Source organism: Rhineura floridana, chromosome 5, assembly GCF_030035675.1.
Source record: "Rhineura floridana isolate rRhiFlo1 chromosome 5, rRhiFlo1.hap2, whole genome shotgun sequence".
Taxonomy (NCBI): Eukaryota; Metazoa; Chordata; class Lepidosauria; order Squamata; family Rhineuridae; genus Rhineura; species Rhineura floridana.
In genome coordinates, this window is record NC_084484.1 from 28,805,702 (window position 1) to 28,827,126 (window position 21,425).

The 21,425-nt window shown below is 40.4% G+C and overlaps 1 protein-coding gene across 3 annotated transcripts; it reads left to right on the top strand.

Annotated features, from left to right (window-relative positions):
• The first annotated feature begins 11 nt into the window (after positions 1 to 11).
• TGDS (TDP-glucose 4,6-dehydratase) lies at positions 12 to 21,425 on the top strand. Of its 3 annotated transcripts, XM_061630109.1 has the most exons (13): positions 12 to 195; positions 1,788 to 1,854; positions 6,007 to 6,075; positions 6,409 to 6,499; positions 8,205 to 8,347; positions 9,605 to 9,703; positions 10,571 to 10,738; positions 11,301 to 11,360; positions 12,731 to 12,774; positions 15,678 to 15,843; positions 16,918 to 16,976; positions 19,516 to 19,613; positions 20,784 to 21,425. In XM_061630109.1, exons 1-13 carry the CDS (start codon positions 107 to 109, stop codon positions 20,867 to 20,869), a joined length of 1,239 nt encoding a protein of 412 aa, XP_061486093.1. In that variant the 5' UTR covers positions 12 to 106; the 3' UTR covers positions 20,870 to 21,425. The 3 variants fall into 3 exon arrangements, with proteins under 3 accessions (XP_061486093.1, XP_061486095.1, XP_061486094.1); XM_061630110.1 differs by lacking the exon at positions 10,571 to 10,738 and having other exon boundaries at positions 14 to 195; XM_061630111.1 differs by lacking the exons at positions 10,571 to 10,738; positions 11,301 to 11,360 and having other exon boundaries at positions 13 to 195; positions 12,761 to 12,774.

Sequence of the window (21,425 nt, forward strand, 5' to 3'; positions counted from 1 at the left end):
ATATAAGGCAGCTCTCGCCGTCGCAGACGGAAATGAAGTATCAAGGGTAGTAGAGGCGGAAGTGACGCGTCGAGGGAAAAAAAGAAAGAGGTCCAGCTTTGGGAGAATGTCTGGAGGTTTCTTCGGAGCTGAGGCTGCTCCGCTTCCTCCGGGCTTCCTGAAGCGGATTCTGGTGACCGGCGGCGCGGGTTTCATGTAAGTCCTCGGCTGGGAAGGGAAGGTTCGGTTGCTCAACAGGGAGTAAGTCACAGAGAATATGTCGGGGCTTATTTCTGAGTCAAAAAGCAGCATAGAAGTAGGGACTTTGTTTTTTAAACTTACGGTATCTTTTTTCCTCTGCTGGTGTGCGTCTTTCACGGAGCCGTGCACATGTAGACCGCGTAAATTGCAAGATTACTTAAAAAAAAAAAACTAGCCTGGCTATCCTTGCTAATTAAAAGAAAAAGAAGAAAGCAATACATTTCCTATGACTTCTCTACCTAGTTAGCTGGAGGTAATTCGTGTCCTTCATAGATGATCAGGTGCCTGTGTTTCCTTACAAGTTTGCCTTAGCTTGGATTAAAGATAAAGGAATTATAAGCCCAAACCTACCTTCACAGAAAAGGTGGTTTTTGAGGTAGGGTTTGAGAAGAACGAGAGGGCATAGTTCATGTTTCTTTGTTAAACTTTATTCATGGGACCCAGATTAAGTTTCCCTGACTGCAAAAAATAAATACCAATATATGTTGTACCTAGAAAAAGCACTGTTGAAACCCATAATGTACGTACAGGAAGTACAGCTATTTGGAATTGGGCAAAAATAGGCTGCTTATTTGCAAGAACTGCTTTTATGTTGTTGTTCCCTGGGAAAACCCTTGCTTTGTAAAGAAAATGGCTTTCCTTAATCTGTAGAAATACTCATTTGTTTAACTACTCTCAGACTCCCCTTTCCCCAGTTTTTGCAGTTCATAACATTTCCAAACATTTATACTTGAGCTTGCTATACCGCTGATACTTCTCTAAATCTTAAATTAGAAGTTTCATTTATTTATTTTATTTCTTAGATTTATGTCCTGCCCAGCATCCCTGGGTGGCAAACAAAAGCACTAAAACACTCTAAAACATCATAAAAACAGACTATTACAGACTATATTACAACAAAAAATCCTTAAAACATATTAAAACAAAACATCTTTAAAAACATATTTTTTGAAAAAAAAAGCTTTAGAAACATATTAAAAAAGAATTCCAACACACGCTAGGATAAAGACTTGTTGAAAGAGGAAGATCTTCAGTAGGCACCAAAAAGATAACAGATGGCGCCTGCCTAATACCTAAGGGGATGAAATTCCAAAGGGTAGATGCCACTACACTAAAGGTTCGCTTTGTTCCCCACAAAATGAAGGATGTGAAAAGGGGGAGGAGAAACGAGCCCAACACAAGTTAATTGTTGCCACTGGTGGGATTTTGCTTGTTTGCTCTCATGGCAAACTGTGTTATAGCAGTGCTCTGTATAAATTTTTTTCGAAGGGCTTATAAGTGAGTATTTTTTCATTGGGATATACTTATGGCTGATAACTCGGGAGATAATGAAACAGAATGGTTCATGCATTGTTATTGCAAGACTCTTCTGTGGTGTAGCGTGCAGTCCTAGAGACGGAAAAAGCAGTTGGCTCAAAACGGAAAAAACAAGGGAGCAGCAGGGTACTGGTGTATGTGCACACATGTTTTTAGAAATGCATCTGAAATCTTACCTAATTTACATATCAAATATGTTGATTTTGTGTTTTCTTTTTCAAAACCTGCAGCGCATCTCATGTGGTGGTTTCCCTTGTAGAAAAGTATCCAAACTATATGATTATTAATCTGGACAAGGTAAGACCTTTTGTATGAATAAACACAAATGAGTGAAGGATCGCCACATATTTGACAGGCAGCCAGTCAATAATTACAAGACTTCAAGTCTTGATTTAAAGTATGCTATTACCATGTAATTTATAAACTACTTCTGCTACAGTGAATTTTTATTTGGAAGGCAAAATCTATCAAAATACTACATTTACTTGGCTGTAGAGATGTGCAACAGTAAACAAGATCTGACTGATCACTACTATGTCATTCTAATACAAGTCTTCATATTCTAATTTCCTTTCTCTCCTGCATTAGTTTGTACTTTTAATAAACTATGTGAGAAAAGTAGTAAATTCCAATAACAGTTGTGCTTGGATTTATTTGTTAAATGTGTACCCCACTTTTCCATATAAAATACAGCTGAAAATAATAAAATACAGAATGAAAATAACAAATGATTACCACAATGGCGATGCTCTGTTTCCAAATAGGCAGAGGCGATATGCTTCCAAATACTAATTGCTGGAAAACAGCAGGAGAGGAGAGTGCTCTTGTGCTCAGGTCCTGCTTGCGGCCTTCCCATAGGCATCTGGTTGGCCACTATGAGAACAGGATGCTGAAAAAGATGAGCCACTGGCCTGACCCAGCAAGCTCATCTTATGTTCTTAATCAGTGTAACAAAAAATAATACTTCATAAAGCCATAAAAATAACATAACAACTAAGAGTAAGTAAGAGGTCAGATAACAGCCGGTTAAAAATATATTAAGATTAAAATGCAGAGCAGGACTCATCTGTTCAACAGGCCAATCACCTGTTTAAATAGAAAGACTTTTACCTGCGAGCAGAAGGGCATTAATGTGGGGGCTAGTTAGGTGTCCCTTGGTAGGGAGTTGCAAAGTCTGGTTGAATCTACTGAGATGACCCTTCCAAGTTCCGACCAAACTCGCATCAAATATTGGCAGGTCAGAAGATAATATTTGGGCATGCTCATGTAGGAGAAAGTAGCCCTTTGGAAAGCCTCATCTTAAGCCATTTAGGACTTTATATAATAATGAATGCCTTGAATTGTACCTAGAAATGGATCAACAACAGTGTAGCAGTTGTAACCTAGGAGTTGCATGCTCCCCACGCAGTTACGTGAAACATTATGCAACATTATGAACTAGCTGAAATTTCCGAACAGATTTCAAAAGTAGCCCCATGTAGAGTATGTTGCAGTAGTCCAAATAAGACATAACTAAGCCGTGTGTTGATGTGGCAGAATCTAATTAGTACACCAGGCACAGCTGAGCCAAATCCCACTCCTAGCCACTGCTGAAACCAGTGGCATAGGATGAAGGCTGCTTTTTTGGTTTATGAAACTAGTTACACAGATCTTTGGATCCTTGATAAAAAGGTAATGAACTTTGTTCCTATAGTGCAGGAAACCTTTTTTTGCTTGGTGGGGGACAGATCTTCTCTCTTTTCCCCACCCATGGGTCAACTTCTTTTACTTTCACCATAGAAACTATACATTAAAATAAAAAGGTTCCTTAGACTTCAGTTCACAATTAAACTTTTGCACGAACATTTAAAGAAAAAAACCTTAGCATCCTTCAGATCTTGATATTACTGACTTCCTCATTCTTTATAATCCTGCTTTTGGCTTTCTCCATGACCTGTTGTGTGTGTGCTTCAAATTCTGTGTATTCATTTTGGGCATTAGCCCATGTTAAGAAAAAAATTGAACTCTTCCTTGGAGCCCCTTCAAATAATGAAGATATCCTCTCTATATCTCCATTAAATTTCAACTCTGCAGGCCTAGAATTCATCATTAAACACGTACTTGCTTTCATAATGTATCTTTTTAATTCCTGTTCCTGACATGGAGGACATGGAGGTCTGAAACAGGAGGTGAGACGACTTGAGCACCGGTGGCGAAAGTCTTGCACTGAAGACGACCGGACACTGGTTAGAGGAGCAATAGCTGCCTACCAGGTGGCAACAAAGGCAGCAAAGAGAGACTTCTTTGCTGCCTCTATTGCGTCGGCAGAGTGCTGTCCCAGGAGATTGTTCCAAGTGGTCCAAAGCCTGGTCGGTCCAGTTGCTCAGGAACCCATGGAGCATTCTAAAGTCTCCTGTGATACTTTTGCTAAACACTTTGCCGATAAAATCGAGCGTCTAAAGAGCATGATTCCGTTCGCCGTGGATACAGGAAGCAGGCCAGAGTCGGCCAGTTGCATTCCGGTCCGATGGGATTGGTTTCAACCTCTTCTCACTGAGGAAGTGGACAAGGTGCTCGGTACTGTGAAGCCAACCACTTGTCTGGTTGATCCTTGCCCATCATGGCTCATTATGAGCTGTAAAGAGAGGCTGAGCGAAGGGATCAAGGCAGTGGTAAATGCATCCTTGAGAGAGGGTGCAATGCCATTAGCCCTCAAGGAGGCGGTGATAAAGCCCATCTTAAAAAAACCCTCCTTGGATCCCCAAGAGTTGAATAACTTTCGCCCAGTCTCTAATTTACCATTCTTGGGCAAGGTGATTGAGAGAGTGGTGGCTAAACAGTTACAGACACACTTGGAAGAAGCGGATTATTTAGATCCATTCCAATCGGGCTTCAGGACTGGGCATGGAACTGAAACAGCCTTGGTTGCCCTGGTGGATGATATGAGGAGGGCGTTGGATAGGGGAAAATATACCTTCCTCGTCCTCCTGGATTTCTCAGCGGCTTTCGATACCGTCGACCACGGTATTCTTTTAAATCGCCTAGAGGGATTAGGAATAGGAGGCACTGTTTTACAGTGGTTCCGTTCTTATCTCTCAGATAGGCACCAACGGGTGGTATTGGGGGATGAGGTTTCAGACCCTTGGCCTCTTAATTGTGGAGTGCCACAGGGTTCTATCCTCTCCCCCATGCTGTTCAACATCTATGTGAAACCGCTGGGGGCCATCATCAGGAGTTTTGGGCTGCAGTGTCACCAATATGCGGATGACACTCAGCTCTATCTCTCATTTAAATCCTCACCAGAGTTGGCTGTGGATACCATGTCCAAGTGCCTGGAATCCGTAAGTGGATGGATGGGAGAGAATAGGCTGAAACTGAACCCCGATAAGACCGAGGTGTTACTCGTGGGATACAAAAAGAAGTTGGGAATTACAGACCTGGTGCTTAATGGGGTGAGTTTACCCCTGAAGGACCAGGTCCGCAGTCTCGGGGTCATTCTTGAGTCCCAGCTGTCTATGGAGGCTCAGGTTTCAGCAGTGAGCCGGGCAGCTTGGTATCAATTGCATCTGATACAGAGACTGCGACCCTACCTTCCTGTTCATGTGCTCCCACGGGTAATACATGCCCTGGTCTCCTCTCGCTTAGACTACTGTAATGCGCTCTATGTGGGGTTACCCTTGAAGACAGTCCGGAAATTACAGCTGGTACAAAATGCGGCGGCACGCTTGATCAAGCATAGCCGTCGCTGTGATCATATCACCCCAGTGTTAATAGATCTTCACTGGTTACCAGTTGTCTACCGGGCTCAATTCAAGGTGTTGGTGCTGACCTTTAAAACCCTATATGGTTTCGGTCCAGTTTATCTGAAGGAGCGCCTCCAGAATCACCAATTATGCCGCCTGACAAGATCTGCCTCACAGGACCTTCTCTCGGTCCCACCGGCCAAAACAGCTAGGCTGGTGCAGACCAGAGAGAGGGCATGTTTGATTGTGGCCCCCACCCTCTGGAACTCTCTTCCCCTTGATCTTCGACATGCTCCCTCCTTGATAAGCTTTCGCCGAGCCTTAAAGACCTGGCTCTTCAGGCAGGCCTATAAGATTGAGGTGGATTAGTTTTTTTGTTGTATTAACTGAAGTTGATTTTAAATTGATTGTGATTGTTGTTGTATATTATGTTTTTATGATATTGTAAGTCGCCTAGAGTGTCTGCTAACTCTGACAGATAGGCGACTCAAAAAATAAAATTTATTATATTATTATTATTATAGATTTATAAATTAACTGTTGATGTGGTGATTATCACTTTGTGCTGATTTTTAAGGGAAAATACTGTTCACCAGTCCCTCTTATAGGGAAGATGGGCTGAAAGGGGGTGGAGCAGTATAAACCGGTGCTGTGAGAGAAAATGAAGCAGAGTCTTGAATCTGGAAATGAAACTTACTATTCTTCTCTTTCTTTTTTTGCTGCTAAGCTGGGCTATTGTGCAAGTTTAAAAAATCTTGAAAAGGTTTCTGAGAAACAGAACTACAAGTTTGTCCAGGTGAGCTAGACTTCTTGGTAATTCACTGGGGTACTAAAAACCGTCTGCAAGATAAAGGCTCCAATCCTATACACACTTACCTGAGAGTAAGCTCCACTGAACTCATGGAACTCAGTGCTTTTTCTTTTTACTTCTTAGAATAGGATTGTACTGTAAACATGGATACTAGAGTTAACTCTCTTCAGAACTCTGTGAACCAAATATATTGAACTTTCTTCCATTTTTTTTTTTTTAAAGTGAACGATATAAAATTTGTTGCAACTGACAAGTTTGGGGTATATACAAGAAAGCTGATGTTGGCTATTCATTTTATTTTGCCTCTTTCTTTTGTAGGGGGATATCTGTGAACCCAATTTCGTAAAAGAATTGTTTGAGACTGAGAAAATTGATATAGTGCTACATTTTGCAGCACAAACACATGTGGGTGAGCACTGCGTGTCACTACAGTAATCTTCAGCATCTTGTACTAGTAATAAAATACTCTTGAAGTTCTTCCAGTTAATTGTGGGAAGGCCAGAGGTGGTGATTATGTCACTGCTCCTGCTGGACACATGTGAGGATGTGAATATGTGCACACAAATTGCTGTGTTTATTTGCCATTTTGCCCCTTGATGCACGTTCATCATTGGTGAAACCTGTGTCATCAGGTGTTAACACTGCTCCTGTATAGGTTGGGTCATTGGTGCAGAACATCCAGGCTGTGGGTCTGATTAGGTCCAGGAGGGATAATAATTTGACCTGTGAGGCCATTTCCCCCAAACCACACCTGCCTGCCCCACATGTCAGGTGTGGGGCAGATAAAGACATGGTTTCAAAAGAACACTTGGGAACATAAAGTGCATTCCTGGTTGTTCCATAGCAAGCAAACTGATTGGCACTCTCATTGAATCCCTTTGAATTTGTCTGTTTGTGGGTGCAGTTTGGATCCAGACAGGTCCTGCAAACAGACAAAGCAGAGCTCACTTTGGCGTCCCTTTATTATATTTATTTATTATTTATTATTATTATTTGTTGAATTTCTATACCGCCTGACTAGCATAGCTCTCTGGGCGGTGTACAACAGAGGAATATAAATATACACAATAAAATCCAATAATTCAGTGCAAGGAACATGTATGTAGGCATCCACAAATCTAAAATCAGTTAAACATATTTAAAAGACTAAAATAGACTAAAATGCCTGAGAAAAGAGGAAGGTTTTAACTTGGTGCCGAAAAGATAGCAACGTCGGCGCCAAGCGCACCTCATCGGGAAGACTATTCCACAGTTCGGGGAACTTTGAAGTTGTTGCCTGATGTCCTAATGACTTAAGGTGAATACCCCCCCGCCCACCTGTCAAAGTGGCCTGCTAGGGGTGGGGGATATTGGGATCCAACCCACCGGCAAGATCCGGTTCCTCACACTTGCTTAGATCGTGGCTCAGCCATTTGCAGGCTGACTCCCATCCCCCAGACTCTTTGCAATTGCAAGCCAGTTATTGTCAATGGGCCCTAAGTGCAACGAATTTGCTCTGGATCAAGGCCATAATAAGCAGTTTGGCCACACCAAACACAGAGTTCTGTGCTTACACCCATTGAAACCAACAAATTAGGACATTTAAATTAATACTGCATTGTGGCCTTCAAATGGCAATTTCCCACTTCTGTCTAGTGTTGAGTCATCTTATGATATCTAGCTGCTTAACCTAATTTTTTATTTAAAGCATTTATATCCTGCTTTTCATTTTTTAAAAAAATACGGTCACTTCCTTTTTAAAAAAGAAAAATAAAAACAATTAAAATACAATGAAATTACTAAATACAAACTAAATTTAGATATTATATAAATTTGATGCTTTCTTAACATTTATTGTATTATTGAGAACAATGCAGATGGACCAATTATGATTTATCCACTCTGAACTGTGATTGTGTTACTGTTAAAACAGGAGATTTCTGCCCACCGCCTCCACTATTTTGCATGGCAAGCTACTTTTTAATCTTTGAGTAATTTTGTGTGACATTTGGAAGCAACTTTTTTAAAAAATTAAGTCTATGTGTAAGTCTGAAGGTCCCTCAAAGGTCGTCTGTAATTTCTTTCAGTATCAAGCTGAATCTATGTTTCTCTTTATTCTTTGTCTTAAAATGTAGATCTTTCTTTTTGGCATAAGCTTGAATTCAACTATGTCAATGTTTATGGAACTTACGTTCTGGTTGGTGCTGCTTATGAGGCTAATGTGGAGAAGTTCATGTATGTTAGTACTGATGAAGTTTATGGGGGAAGCTGTGACAAGGTGAGCTTGAATCAAATGGGTCTATGTCTATTACCTATCTTTTTGCTTGTCCCTCAGATGAATTAACAGAACAGTTGAAAAAAAAAATTACACAGAAGGAATGTCTTAGTACAAATATGAATGAAAGTGTTTTGATCCTGTTGTGTTTAAAGGACACAAGAATTCTTGTTAGTTCTTTTGATGTCTTCCCACCAAATAGTCATTAGAATAAACGTCTGTCTAATCTTTGAATGAGGGCCAAATTAATTGAACCAAGATGGTACAAAGAAATTGTACTTTTTAGAATTGAAAGACTCCTTTCAACTGTACTAGAGAAATGTAATTCAGTAACATCTCCACTTAATTCTTGAATGTGCTAGTGTAGTTAACATAACATTTGTTTGAAATAAGGGAATATTTACAGTACTAAAATATATTCATCTTTCAGACGTGTTGTAACCAGATTATCTCCTGTCTTTGTGTGTGTGTGTGTGTGTATTATTTACTGCTTAAAAGGCAGCTAGGAAACTTTTCCTTCCATTAACTATGCTAATCACAAGCTGTTGTAGTTAATGAACCCAATCTTGGGATTTCTTTTTGTAACAAAGTGATTTGGGATCCCCCCAATCCATGGCCGCCTCTGTCCCACCTTTATCCCAAAACACCCAACTACTGCTGATGAAAATACTGTCAGCAGTAGATCTATTCCTGTGAAGTTTTCCATAGGGTTAGGATGGCTCTGTAAGTATGTCAGTGGGTATGTAATAAACAAAAAGATACACCTACATGTGTATGCATATTTTACAACAACAAAAAATCCAGGTATCTTCTCTCAAGTAAGCACTGAGGGTAATGCAGAATGTAAACACGATGATTTCTTGCGCTAAAGAGATGAACCAAGAAGTCAGAACTGAAGCCATAATTTGTTTGACTTAGGAACTGTGGTTTATTTTACCTATGGGTTGCTGTTAACTTGTGAACCTAGCACCCTTTGTTAACCATGGTTTGTTTGGCCACCCCAGCCTACACACTCACCAAGCTACAAAAAAACAAAAGAAGAACCACTGAAAAAGAAAACTTAACTTTGGAGGAATAAAGCCATGCTTTGCTTCTCTATGGGACAGCTCGTGGTTAACTTCTGGTTTGTTAAACAAACCATGGATTGGCATCATAATTATGTGTGCACCAATTAACTAGAGCCATTTTAATCTGCCATGTAAATCATTGTGAATTATTTTTTAAAACATTGAATATCTGGAATATAAAATGTTGTTCTAGGAATTTGATGAATCTTCACCTAAGCAACCGACAAATCCTTATGCAACATCTAAGGCAGCGGCTGAATGCTTTGTCCAGTCGTATTGGGAAAGATACCAGGTAAGCAGAAACGAAACTTGACATTTTAGGAGGTATTACTCATTATTTGGGTTTCTGAACATGGTCCATATGTCCAAAGATGTTTTGATGCACATACACAGAACAAAATGCTCAAGAACACGCCCTATGAAGTTAAAACGGCTAGCATTGCAAATGCTACATGTTTAGGCAGAAGTCAGCTTCATTAAGTTCAGTGGATAGGATCGTAACAGTACTTCCTTCCATCCATATGTTCAATGGGCAGAAGGGGGAGCTCTATACCCATGAAATGATGCTGGTGTTGCTCTGCAGGAGGTCTACATAGCTGTGCAGAGGAACACTCAATTTACCCAATCCATCCTTATCTCCTCTCTCCAGTGCAAGGGGTTTTTGGATTGCTCTGCTCTGTCAGTGTAATAATTCATCTTGCAAATGCCATCTTACTCCTCTTCCATTTCCTTTTGTTTTGAAGTTTTTAGGTGCAGTGTAGTGAAGATTGAATTTCTTGATCTACTGCAGGGCTAGCCAAGCGGTACCCTCCAAATGTGATGGGACTAGAACTCCTATTATTCCTCACCACTGGTCATGCTGGCTGGGACTGATGGGAATTGTAGTTCAGCAATATCTGGAGGGTGTGCTATATTGCCTATACTTGCTGTACTGTAATATACTGGTACTACTAAGTTTTAAAATACGTAGTCTACTTCCAGTATAAAATATGGTAGTTCAGCTGTGGTCTTGCATATAACAAATAGACCTTAAACTTGATATGCAACATAAGTGAAATGCAATATTACTAAGTGTGCTGTGTAATATTTTAAGCTGTTACACCACAAGTAGCAACTTTCTAGGAAGAAGAGGTTAACATCTGGCTTTGTCCTCCTCCAGGAATATCTGTTTAGCTCCTGGCTCCAATGCCCAGCCTTTAAGATAAGTGAAAGGTGTCGGAGTGTCCTTTTGTTGCTGCTTCATATTTCAAGCATGGAATTCTTTCCAATAGAACCTAATAGAGCAGCACTGGTGCTGGGCCTGGTGGCCTCTTATTACACTCTTGAGGTGTGCTCTTAAGATGTACTACAAATGCACCTAAAAATATCAAGTAAAAACTTATGTATTATACAAGTACGCTTGTCAGGAAGCAAGAATTACATAGTTTGTATACTTGGTGATAAGCCCAGGATAGCCATTGTATAATATGTGATATGGCTCATAAAATCTAGAACCTTCTGTTAAGTGTATTCTTTGGATTTGTTTGATATTCTTGAGAAATGTAATAAATGCACTTTTTCTTCTGTTGGTGCAAAATGGTATTTGTATCTTCACTAGCCCTCTGAGAACAAAGGGGCTCTTTCCATTTGCAGAGGCAACTGGGATCCAGTAGAGGCTCCTGCTGTAGTATAAAGGCAGGACAGCATTTTTTTGGCCAGTCTCTTCTCCTTGCACTGTCTTATGCTGTTTAGGAGGGTCCTTAACATGCCAGAGCAGATTTTTTGAGTGTCAAAGGAGCTTAAGGGGAAGGGGAGATGCCCCCACCAGTGGAATCTTGGTTAGGATCCAAGCTATTGTAATTTTTTATGGCTGTTCTCCAATTTGTGCACTCATTATGTATCCTTTAAAGTTTCCAGTGGTTATCACACGGAGCAGCAACGTTTATGGACCCCATCAGTTTCCAGAAAAAGTAAGTTAGATGAAGGCACTTCATTTATAAAACAAAGCCTTTGTGGAAATGTCGGTTCCGTGATAAAGCGTCTATGGAAGTGATAAAATGAACATTTTTCCCCTGAGGAAGTCACAGTATGGTACAAGAATAATTGGGTAGAGCAGAAATGGGGAAGCCTCTCTATGCTTGGGGCGACTTAATTCTTCTGAGGCTGAAACACCCTCACGGGTAACCAGACTCCAAAATAGAGATACTACCACCTAGCATAAGGGCTTGACGGTCATGGAGTACACAAGCCCAGGTATAGTGTTGTAATTCACTTATTTGTATACATGTTACCTTCAGATGTAAACGAGATACAAAATTAACAGCATAATTCTTTGCATATTTACTTGAAAGTAGAAGCCACAATTTTCAATAGGGCTTACTCGCTAGTGCATGTGTTTTGAATTGCAGCCTAAATTGTAGAGTCTTTCATTTTTTTATGGGCGAACTATGGATATACATTTTACCATACTTTGATTAAAAAGTTTAAAGCACCACCATGGGCCAGAAGTAAATATTACTTTGGGGGAGGATGCGCCCCAGAAGTTACAGGTTGTTCATCCCTGGGCTGGAAAGTAACTGATAATTATCTGTCTTGTGTCTAGTCTTTTGTCACTCGTAATTCCCCTGGAGAACGCCAGTGTGGTGTAGTGGTTAAGTGTTGGACTACAACTGGGAGACCAGGGTCTGAATCCCCACCTAGCCATGAAGCTCACTGGGTGACCTTGGGCCAGTCACTGCCTCTCGGCCTCAGAGGAAGGCAATGGTAAACTCCCTCTGAATACTGCTTACCATGAAAACCCTGTTCGAAGGAGAAGTGTTAACATGGACATCTCCAATGTTTGTGAGCTTACAGTGAACAAATAACTAAGTAGTTTACCAGGCATTTCTTAAATGGTCTTTGTTCTATAGAATTAATGCTTATTGATGTGCATGCCTTCAAATATAAAGAGTGGGACATTCATGTTAGTCAATCTAGCTAGGGATTCTAGCTTGTGAAAACAGGCTTCTTTATATGTAGCAATCCTAGCTGGCTGAGGTAAGTGCTGCTAATGGAGTTCTTCTCCCCCATATTTGCAAGCATTTTGGCTTTTAATGAGCTCTTTAGGAGGTGGAGCCAAGGCATGGTTTCAGCCTTCCTTTAAAAAAAGAAGCAACTCTGTGTGCTTAATTTGATTGGAGGTTGAAAAGTTTTCCTCTGATTATTTTTATAACTGTTACTGTTCATTGTTAGAATTCAGTGTGTTCTCACAAATATTCTGAAAAGTAAAAAGTCTTAACATTCTTACTGAGGTAGCCTGAATTAACAGTTCTTATCTATTCTTATTTTTCATGTTTCTTAGGTTATTCCAAAGTTTATTTCTCTCTTGCAGCAAAACAGAAAATGGTATGCATCACAGTTACGTTCATTTTTAAGAATATGGCAAGATAAGTCAGTGAGCAGTGGAATGCCCTTGAAACTGAACACCCATGCCAAAAATCAGCCTGGCCAATGAAATTAGTACCATTTTGGGACCCCACTAATTCCTGGCACTAAGCCAGCATACACAACTGCTTTCAATCAAATGACAATAGCTGCATGGGGTTGGGTTCTTAATTCTCTGTCCCACCACAAGGAGAAAGACAGAGGGAGTGTAACTCTGTTGGTTCTCCTTGATCTCTCAGCGGCTTTTGATACCATCGACCATGGTATCCTTCTGGGGCGACTCGCGGAGTTAGGAGTTGGAGGCACTGCTTGGTGGTGGCTGTGCTCCTATCTTGAGAATCGTCTCCAGAAGGTGATGCTTGGGGAACACTACTCGAGTCCCTGGGTGCTCCAGTATGGGGTCCCGCAGGGCTCAGTTCTGTCCCCCATGCTTTTTAATATCTATATGAAGCCGCTGGGTGAGGTCATCAGGAGTTATGGAGTGCGTTTCCAGCAATATGCTGATGATACGCAGCTCTATTTCTCCTTTTCATCTTCTTCAGGTGAGGCTGTTGCTGTACTGAACCGCTGCCTGGCCGCGATAATGGACTGGATGAGAGCAAACAAACTGAAGCTCAATCCTGACAAGACTGAGATGCTGCTAGTTGCGGGGCCCTCTGCTCAGATGGTTGGTGTCAGACCTGTCCTAGATGGGGTTACACTCCCCCTAAAGGAACAGGTCCGTAGTTTGGGGATCTTATTAGATCCGCTTCTGTCACTTGAGGCCCAGGTAGCCTCGGTGGCACGAAATGCGTTCTACCAGCTTCGACTGGTAGCCCAACTACGATCCTATCTGGACAGGGAGAACCTAGCCTCAGTTATTCACGCTCTGGTAACCTCTAGATTGGATTACTGTAATGCTCTCTACGTAGGGTTATCTTTGAAAACGATTCGGAAACTTCAGCTAGTGCAGAATGCTGCGGCCAGAGTTCTTACTGGGACGAAGAAATTTGACCACATAACACCTATTCTGGCCCAACTGCACTGGCTTCCAATATGTTTCCGGGCCAGATTCAAAGTGTTGGTCCTTACCTATAAAGCCCTTAACGGCACTGGACCGCAATATCTGATGGAACGCCTCTCCCGCTATGTTCCTATCCGTTCACTCCGCTCGACATCTAAGGCCCTTCTCCGGGTCCCAACCCATACAGAGGCCCGGAGAACAGTAACAAGATCTAGGGCCTTTTCGGTGGTGGCCCCCGAATTATGGAATGCCCTCCCAGATGAGATACGCCTGGCGCCTTCTCTGTCATCTTTTCGGCGCCAGGTAAAAACCCACCTCTTCACCCAGGCATTTTAAAGTATTTAAGCTTTTAATCTTATTTTTTTAGTTTTCTTTCACTTTGTTTATATAATGTTTATATTGTCTGCGCAATACACACTTGCTGTATTTTAAATATTGTGGTTTTATCATGTTGTACACCGCCCTGGGAGCTGCTAGCTATAGGGCGGTTTAGAAATGCAACTAAATAAATAAATAAATAAAAATAATAGTAGTTGTTTGCTTTTCACTAATCTACAAGCTTGGTCGAAGAGTATGTGTAATGGTGGGGTAAAGATGGCTAGTTTCCTTGATTTTGTATTTAACCCCTTTCACTGACATGGATTTGGGCCTGTTTTATATTTAATATTGATAGGCCACTGACTGTAGCTGTAAAGTCTGACATCTGGTGAACTGTAGAGACCACTTTCCCATGCCTTTTTTTGACTTGCTGAATGTATTTTATTTTGTTTGTTAAATGTATTAGTCGCTTTTCTTAAAAATGAACTCAAAGCGACATCAGAGCTTGGAAAAGTTACCTTTTTTGAACTACAACTCGCATCAGCCCAATCCAGTGGCCATGCTGGCTGGGGCTGATGGGAGTTGTAGTTCGAAAAAGTAACTTTTCCAAGCTCTGAGTGACATACAATAAAAAATATTAAAATCCATATAAAACTAGCACAGATAAAAAGTAAAAAAAAATCAGTTCATGAATAAAATGGTGGAACAACTCACTCCCTAAAAGAGGCTACACCATCAAAAGCCCTCCAAACAATTAAGAGCCGAATGCCTGGAAGCAGCGCATTGTCTTTGACTGCTGCCTAAAGATAGCAATAATGTCTCCAGGCGTACCTCTCTTGGAAGAGCATACCATAAGAATGCCACCAGTAAGAATGCCTGTTTTCATGTCGCCATCCTCTGCACCTCTCTTGGTAATAAATGGTGGAAGAAGCTCAAGATGCTTGAAAGAAGATTTCAGGCGCAACATGCTTTGGGACAGTTCTTCCTTGAAAGCATATTTTAGCAGCAGTTTACCACCATAGCAGAGGTAGCTACCATTTTCAGTTCTGAGGGCTGCATTGCCACCTTCCACCTGACCTAGCCACCCCACAGTTGGCATGTGGGCACACGCTGGTGAACAGGGAAGTGGGTGATCTGTTTACTGATCCTTTTGTGGATCAGGAAAAAACGAGTTCTCTGCCACTGCCACAAAACTGCAACAGAACTTCAGGAGCCACCCAAAAAGGGGGGTATATATGGACTGTGGATTAGCCACCCTGCACTATAGGAACTTTTGTTGCATACTGGGTTATGCACTTAATAAGAATCACTGTTCAAAATGTGTCCCCAAGAAAGGATTGTTCTAAAATGTGTTGGGCCTAAAATCAATCTTTCTTCAGGCACCTGGAATTGCTCATTCTTTCCCCCACCCTCCCAGTAGTGCTTTCCTGGTTTTATAGTCAGTTCACAATTTTGCAAACATGTCCAGAATGTTAGGCAAATAGCAGTTGCCATTTGTTGTTGTTTTTTTAATTAATGCTAAAAGTGACTTCTTACCTTGTAGTTGTATTCACGGCTCAGGACTTCAGAGAAGAAATTTTCTTTATGCCAGTGATGTAGCAGAAGCATTTCTTACTGTTATGAAGAAGGGACAGCCTGGGGAAATCTACAACATTGGGACCGATTTTGAGATGTCTATTACACAGCTTGCAAAAGAATTAATCCATCTAGTGAGTAATGAATAGCATTAAAAATTGGTGGCTAGGCAACAGTAACCATGAAATTGGACAAATGAATTGAACTGATGCATTTCAATGAATGACTCTTAAGATGTGTATACAGATGTATCTGGATACAGGAACCATGTGCAAGGTTGTATTTTGCTGCTTGGGGTGGGTTCTGCTTGCTTTGCCTTTGCTCCTGTGTCAGCAAACACACAGCCTCTTTTTCTTCAGAGATGCTCTCTGCTTCTGGTTTTTGTTGTTTTATTTCCTGGCATTTACATGGTTATCTCACACTTTTTTCTTTTCTTCTGTTTTTAACACTTAAAAAATGTCTCCAATGACAGGAAATACTAGGGCCAGTCAGGGCCTGCTTAGAGCCAGTGTGGTGTAGTGGATAAGGTGTTGGACTACGACCTGGGAGACCAGGGTTTGAATCCCCACACAGCCATGAAGCTCACTGGGTGACCTTGGGCCAGTCACTGCCTCTCAGCCTCATGAAAACCCTATTCATAGGGTCACCATAAGTCGGAATCTACTTGAAGGCAGTACATTTAGAGGAAGGTAGCTTAATGGCTTATGATCCTCCGTTGCGCAGAGTGGTAAGCGGCGGTAATGCAGCCGAAGCTCTGCTCATGGCCAGAGTTCGATTCCAATGGAAGGAGGAAGTCGAATCTCCGGTAAAAGGGGTCGAGGTCTAATGTCAATGGATCTAGAAATCTATGTTAAATTATGCTAGCGATCTGTATTTTCAAAGTTCAAAAAAATTGTTACGGTACACTTACTGTTTGTTCTGCTTTGCATGCCTTAATCTAGCTATAACAATTTTAACACTATGTATTTATGGCTATTTGAGTGTCTCTCTTAACTCATGTCTCCTGTTTTGCTTATAAACAATACCTTTTTCAGTCTAGAGTGGGTAGTTTTATTGATGCAACTAGAAGTGCTTTGACATTTTAAACAAATGGAGGGTGATCTTTGTGGAAATATGTTCATTAAGTTGTATATAGTATATGATAGAAATTGAAACATTTTGTTAAGGGTTTCACCAGCAACATGGATCTTTTCTTTTCTGGTTCACAGATTAAAAATACCAGATCAGAAGCTGAGACAGAATGTTGGATGGATTATGTTAAAGACAGGTAGTGTTTTGATTAATCACTATTTTGTTTTTTTTAATAGCCTTGTAAAATATTCCATGGGATTTGTGATGTTATATGAGCCAAATTAAGATTACATGTCCACTTATTCTGTGGCCTTAGCTTTTTGCTTTGCTTTAGTAGCCAAGCCAAACCAAACATTGAGCTCTCCTGCGGCCAGCCCACGCCCTTTTTAGGTTGGCTGCTGCATGGAAAAGGAGGCCTGGCACTCACCTGTATCATCTTTTCCTGCTACAAAAAAGGATGAGTGGGGCAAGGAGCAAGGCCTTAAGAGGTTTGGTCCTGTGCAGCCAAGACACACACCCAAGTTTTTCTGACCAACCTTGTTGCTTGAGAGGGGGGAAGAGATTAGTTGGGCATTATGTCTGGATCAAGGATTGCAGTTTGTCTCGCTCTGGACAAATCATAAGCAGTAAACCAAGAACAAGCATTTGGCTTAGTTTTGCATATGAACCTAGCCATTATATTGGTATACAGCCTGTTTTTGTGGCTTGACCTACAGTCAAGCGACTTGCTTGAGACTTTAACTATTTGAAAGTAGCTCAAGGCATTGCTACAGTTAAAAAATATTTTTCATTTAAAAAAAACCTTACTGTTTGGATATGGATATAAAAGTGATGAGTCAACCACCCAATATTTTACTGGGATATTTTAGTTTTTATAGTTCCTTGGAGCATTTCAGTGAAATACTGCAACATCATAAGACTCCATTTTGAAAAACTTGGGCAATATCCAACTAAATCAGAATGGACCCATTGGAATTATAGAGGTAAACTTGGAAGGGGCCTATGAGGCCATCGAGCCCAACCACCTGCTCAATGCGGGAATCCAACTTAAAGGGTACTCAGCAGGTGGCTGTCCAGTTGCCTCTTGAATGCCTCCAGTGTTAGAGAGACCACCACCTCCTTAGGTAATTGGTTCTATTGTTGTACTTCTAACAAGAAGCTTTTCCTGATGTTAAGTTGAAATCTGACTTCCTGTAACTTGAGCCCATTATTCCATGTCCCACAATTTGGGGTGATCAAGAAGAGTTCCTGGCCTTCCTCTGTGTGACAACCTTTCAAGTACTTGGAACAGTGCTATCATATCTCCCCTCAGTCTTCTCAAGGCTAAGCGTGCCCAGTTCTTTCAGTCTCTCCTCACAGGGTTTTGTTTCCAGTCCCCGATCATCCTTGTTGCCCACCTCTGAACCTGTTCCAGTGTGTCTGCATCCTTCTTAAAGTGTGCTGTGCAGAACTGGACGCAGTACTCAAGATGAGGCCTAACCAGTGCCGAATAGAGGGGAGCTAGTTCTTCACGCGATTGGGATACTGTTAATGCAGCCTAAAGTAGCATTTGGCTTTTTGTTTTTGCAGCCATATTGCATTGTTGGCTCATAATCAGTCAATGGACTTAAGTTAGTGGATTACAATGGGTCAACTCTGAGTATAACTACTGTTGTATATCGCCCCATGTAGCTGCTGAAATGGTCCTGAATGTGACTTGTTCTTGAGTATCTCCTTTTCTTTTAATTTATCAGTGAAATGTTTCATCTGTCTCTGTAATTCATGGTCTCAAAGCATTTAGGGTTGTAGTAAGAGTTGTTTCCCTTTATGATTGATTAGAAGTCATCCATATGGTGTAATGGATAAAATATTAGTTTTAGACCAGGTACACTTGAGGTTAAATCATTAATCAACTATAACGTAGGACTCTGTCAGCCTAACTGACCTCACAGGGTTGTTAGGATATGGTGACAATCCTCTGAGCTCCTTAGAGGAAGAGAGGGTAGAAATTAATAAACTTTCATACAGAGTTTTGAATATGTGAAAGCCTTCAAAGCTCAGTTTCAAGTTTTGATTACATTTCCTGGAAAAAAAAGGTTAGTGCTAAGTAATATTGTGTTCTAATTTTTTTTTGATGCCCTAAATTGATTTGGATCTGGTTTGGCATGTTTGGATTATGTGTACTGTATGGTTTTAATTTATACACACTCTGTTTAGCAAATTGGAGTGTGATGGGGTATATAAATTAAAACTAAAAATGCACAATCTGAGCGTATATGTATGCATCTGCTATTATTTATTTTATTTATTAGATTTATATCCTGCCCTTTCTCCCAGTAGGAGCCCATGGACAGTCATGTGAAAAAAGGCAATTATAACTGCTCAAATTCCCTGGTATTCATTATGTTACTAATTAATTTCCCATATCTAAAAAGTTCTGCAGCAAAGTAGTATAGTAGTAAAATTTCCCACCCACATAATCTCTGTTATGATTACTCCCATGTAGGTGTGTGATTGCAGCTATCCTGTCAGAAATTAGAAATTATTTGAGTGCCTTGCATGTGTGTCACATTTGTAAATTCTGTGCAAGTCATGTTTGTTTGGTGGCAGAAGGAAGAGCAGTCTCACCCTAAAGATTAATCCAAAGGAAGAAAGCACTGACCTTCTAATTGCCTTTTGAAGATAATTGATACACACGCTATATGAAAATGGGATGTTTCCACTGAAATGTTTTCACTTTCTTATTTATTTAAAAGGCCAACAAATGACTTGGGATACCCAATGAACTCTGGAAAAATGCACAGCTTGGGCTGGAGACCTAAAGTACCTTGGAAAGAAGGAATAAAGAAAACCAGTATGTTTATATTGATGATAAATCTGAAATTAGAGTGGAAGAGAACAGAACAGCATTGTTTTCAAAGGAGTTGGTTTTTATAGATGACTTTGGAGAGTCAGCTTGACAGTGTTCAAGCATTAACTATCTCCGTAATTAGACAGCTAAAGCTAGAATTTTTAAAGAAAAGCCCTTAAATCTACCATTGTATTTTTATTTGCCTACAATAGTAAGGAACCCAATTTTACTTTTATGAGCTTGTGCGCAGACAGTATATTGGGGTGAGGGTGGAGAAGCAGTAAGAAACAAGAATAAATTCAGGCAACAGCCTGACTTGACAACATAAGCACTTTTACATGTGACATGTTTGAACATAGTACATACTATGTTGCAGCTGGTGTAGTTCCATTAGCATGGTTTCCATTGTTAGTTAAAATGCTTCATTATGTTCAGAGATTGTTCTGTACATTCAATATAAGACTACAGATCTCAACTTAGATTTAAGTTCCATAAGACAAATATTTGTTCATAAGTATATGCACTGTCAGCAAGGTCTCTTCTGCTCATGCAAGAGCCCCCTGATTTTCATCAATTTGTGGTACAACCCCATCTACTATATATCATGGCATTCTTGCAGGCCCCGCCACTTGGGAAGAGAGGAGAGGTTTGTTCTGAGAGCAGCATTCTGCTTGTGCTTCTCTGGATCCAGCCCATAATTGATGAACAAGTTTGTATATCATAGAATAGTAGAGTTGGAAGGGGCCTACAAGGCCATTGAGTTCAACCCCCTGCTCAATGCAGGAATCCAAATCAAAGCATTCCCGACAGATGGCTGTCCAGCTGCAATGCACTTGCTATGACTTCCTTCTGGAGTGATCCATGACCCTGCTTAATAGCCTGCTGATAAGAACATTTAAACCATCATAATCCGAACCTTCTTAATAATGCCTTTTTGCTTTCTGAATACTTAGGATATGCTGTCAACATAACCACGTTATGCAACATATGCAAGTTCAGACTGAAAAACTGACAGTCATGATTGTACTTACACTGTGAGCCCCAGTAGCCTGTAATCCTATGTGCTTTTAATAGTAAATTCCATTGAATTTTTGTGTAAAGTTGAATGGAATTGCATTCTAAGATTGCATATTTACATATCCATGCTTTAAAATCTTCCCTTTTTTGTGCTAGTTGAATGGTATCAAGAGAACTTCCACAATTGGAAGAATGCAGACAAAGCTTTGGAGCCTTTTCCTGTCGCTGAAGAGTCTGTATGATCTGGTCTGCAGCAAATTTGCAAAGAACGAAATGAAGAACACATTCTACCTCAAGATCAGCACATTAGTTAAGAACTGTGCTCAAGCAGCAAAAAAGGAGTTGTCGATACTTGACATTTTATGAATACAGAATAGAAAAGAATTTTTAGAACCTTTTGGGGCCTAATTTCATTTAAATCAATATTCCAGTGCAATACTGAAACTTTAATTTTAAAAATAAATGAAATTGAAGCCATTTTTAAATTAAATATGCACTTTTAATACAGCAATTTTGTATTTAATGTTTAATATATTGTTTTAACAGTGTTAAACGTTTAACAGCATAGGCAACAGTTTTTAGTTAAGGTGCATTTTCTGCTTTTGTTGTCGCATCCTGCCTTCCCAGAAGTCTCTGCTTGATTATCTGTTTGTTTGTTTTTAAATATTGTCTTATCATGTAATCTTAATTTTAATGATCTGAAGAGGGAATCTGTCTCCCACTGCTCCACAGAAATCATGCCATGATTTGTGGACAACCAAAGACTTCTGAACTGAAGAATACAGAATGGAAAAGTGA

What these genes read in the sequence shown, in the direction of transcription:
- TGDS (XM_061630109.1), top strand. Translation starts at nt 107, where the DNA reads ATGTCTGGAGGTTTCTTCGGAGCTGAGGCTGCTCCGCTTCCTCCGGGC. An exon ending in ATGGATTATGTTAAAGACAG is followed by an intron (nt 16,977 to 19,515) that starts GTAGTGTTTTGA and finishes TTTATTTAAAAG; the next exon opens with GCCAACAAATGACTTGGGAT. An exon ending in AGAAGGAATAAAGAAAACCA is followed by an intron (nt 19,614 to 20,783) that starts GTATGTTTATAT and finishes TTTTTGTGCTAG; the next exon opens with TTGAATGGTATCAAGAGAAC.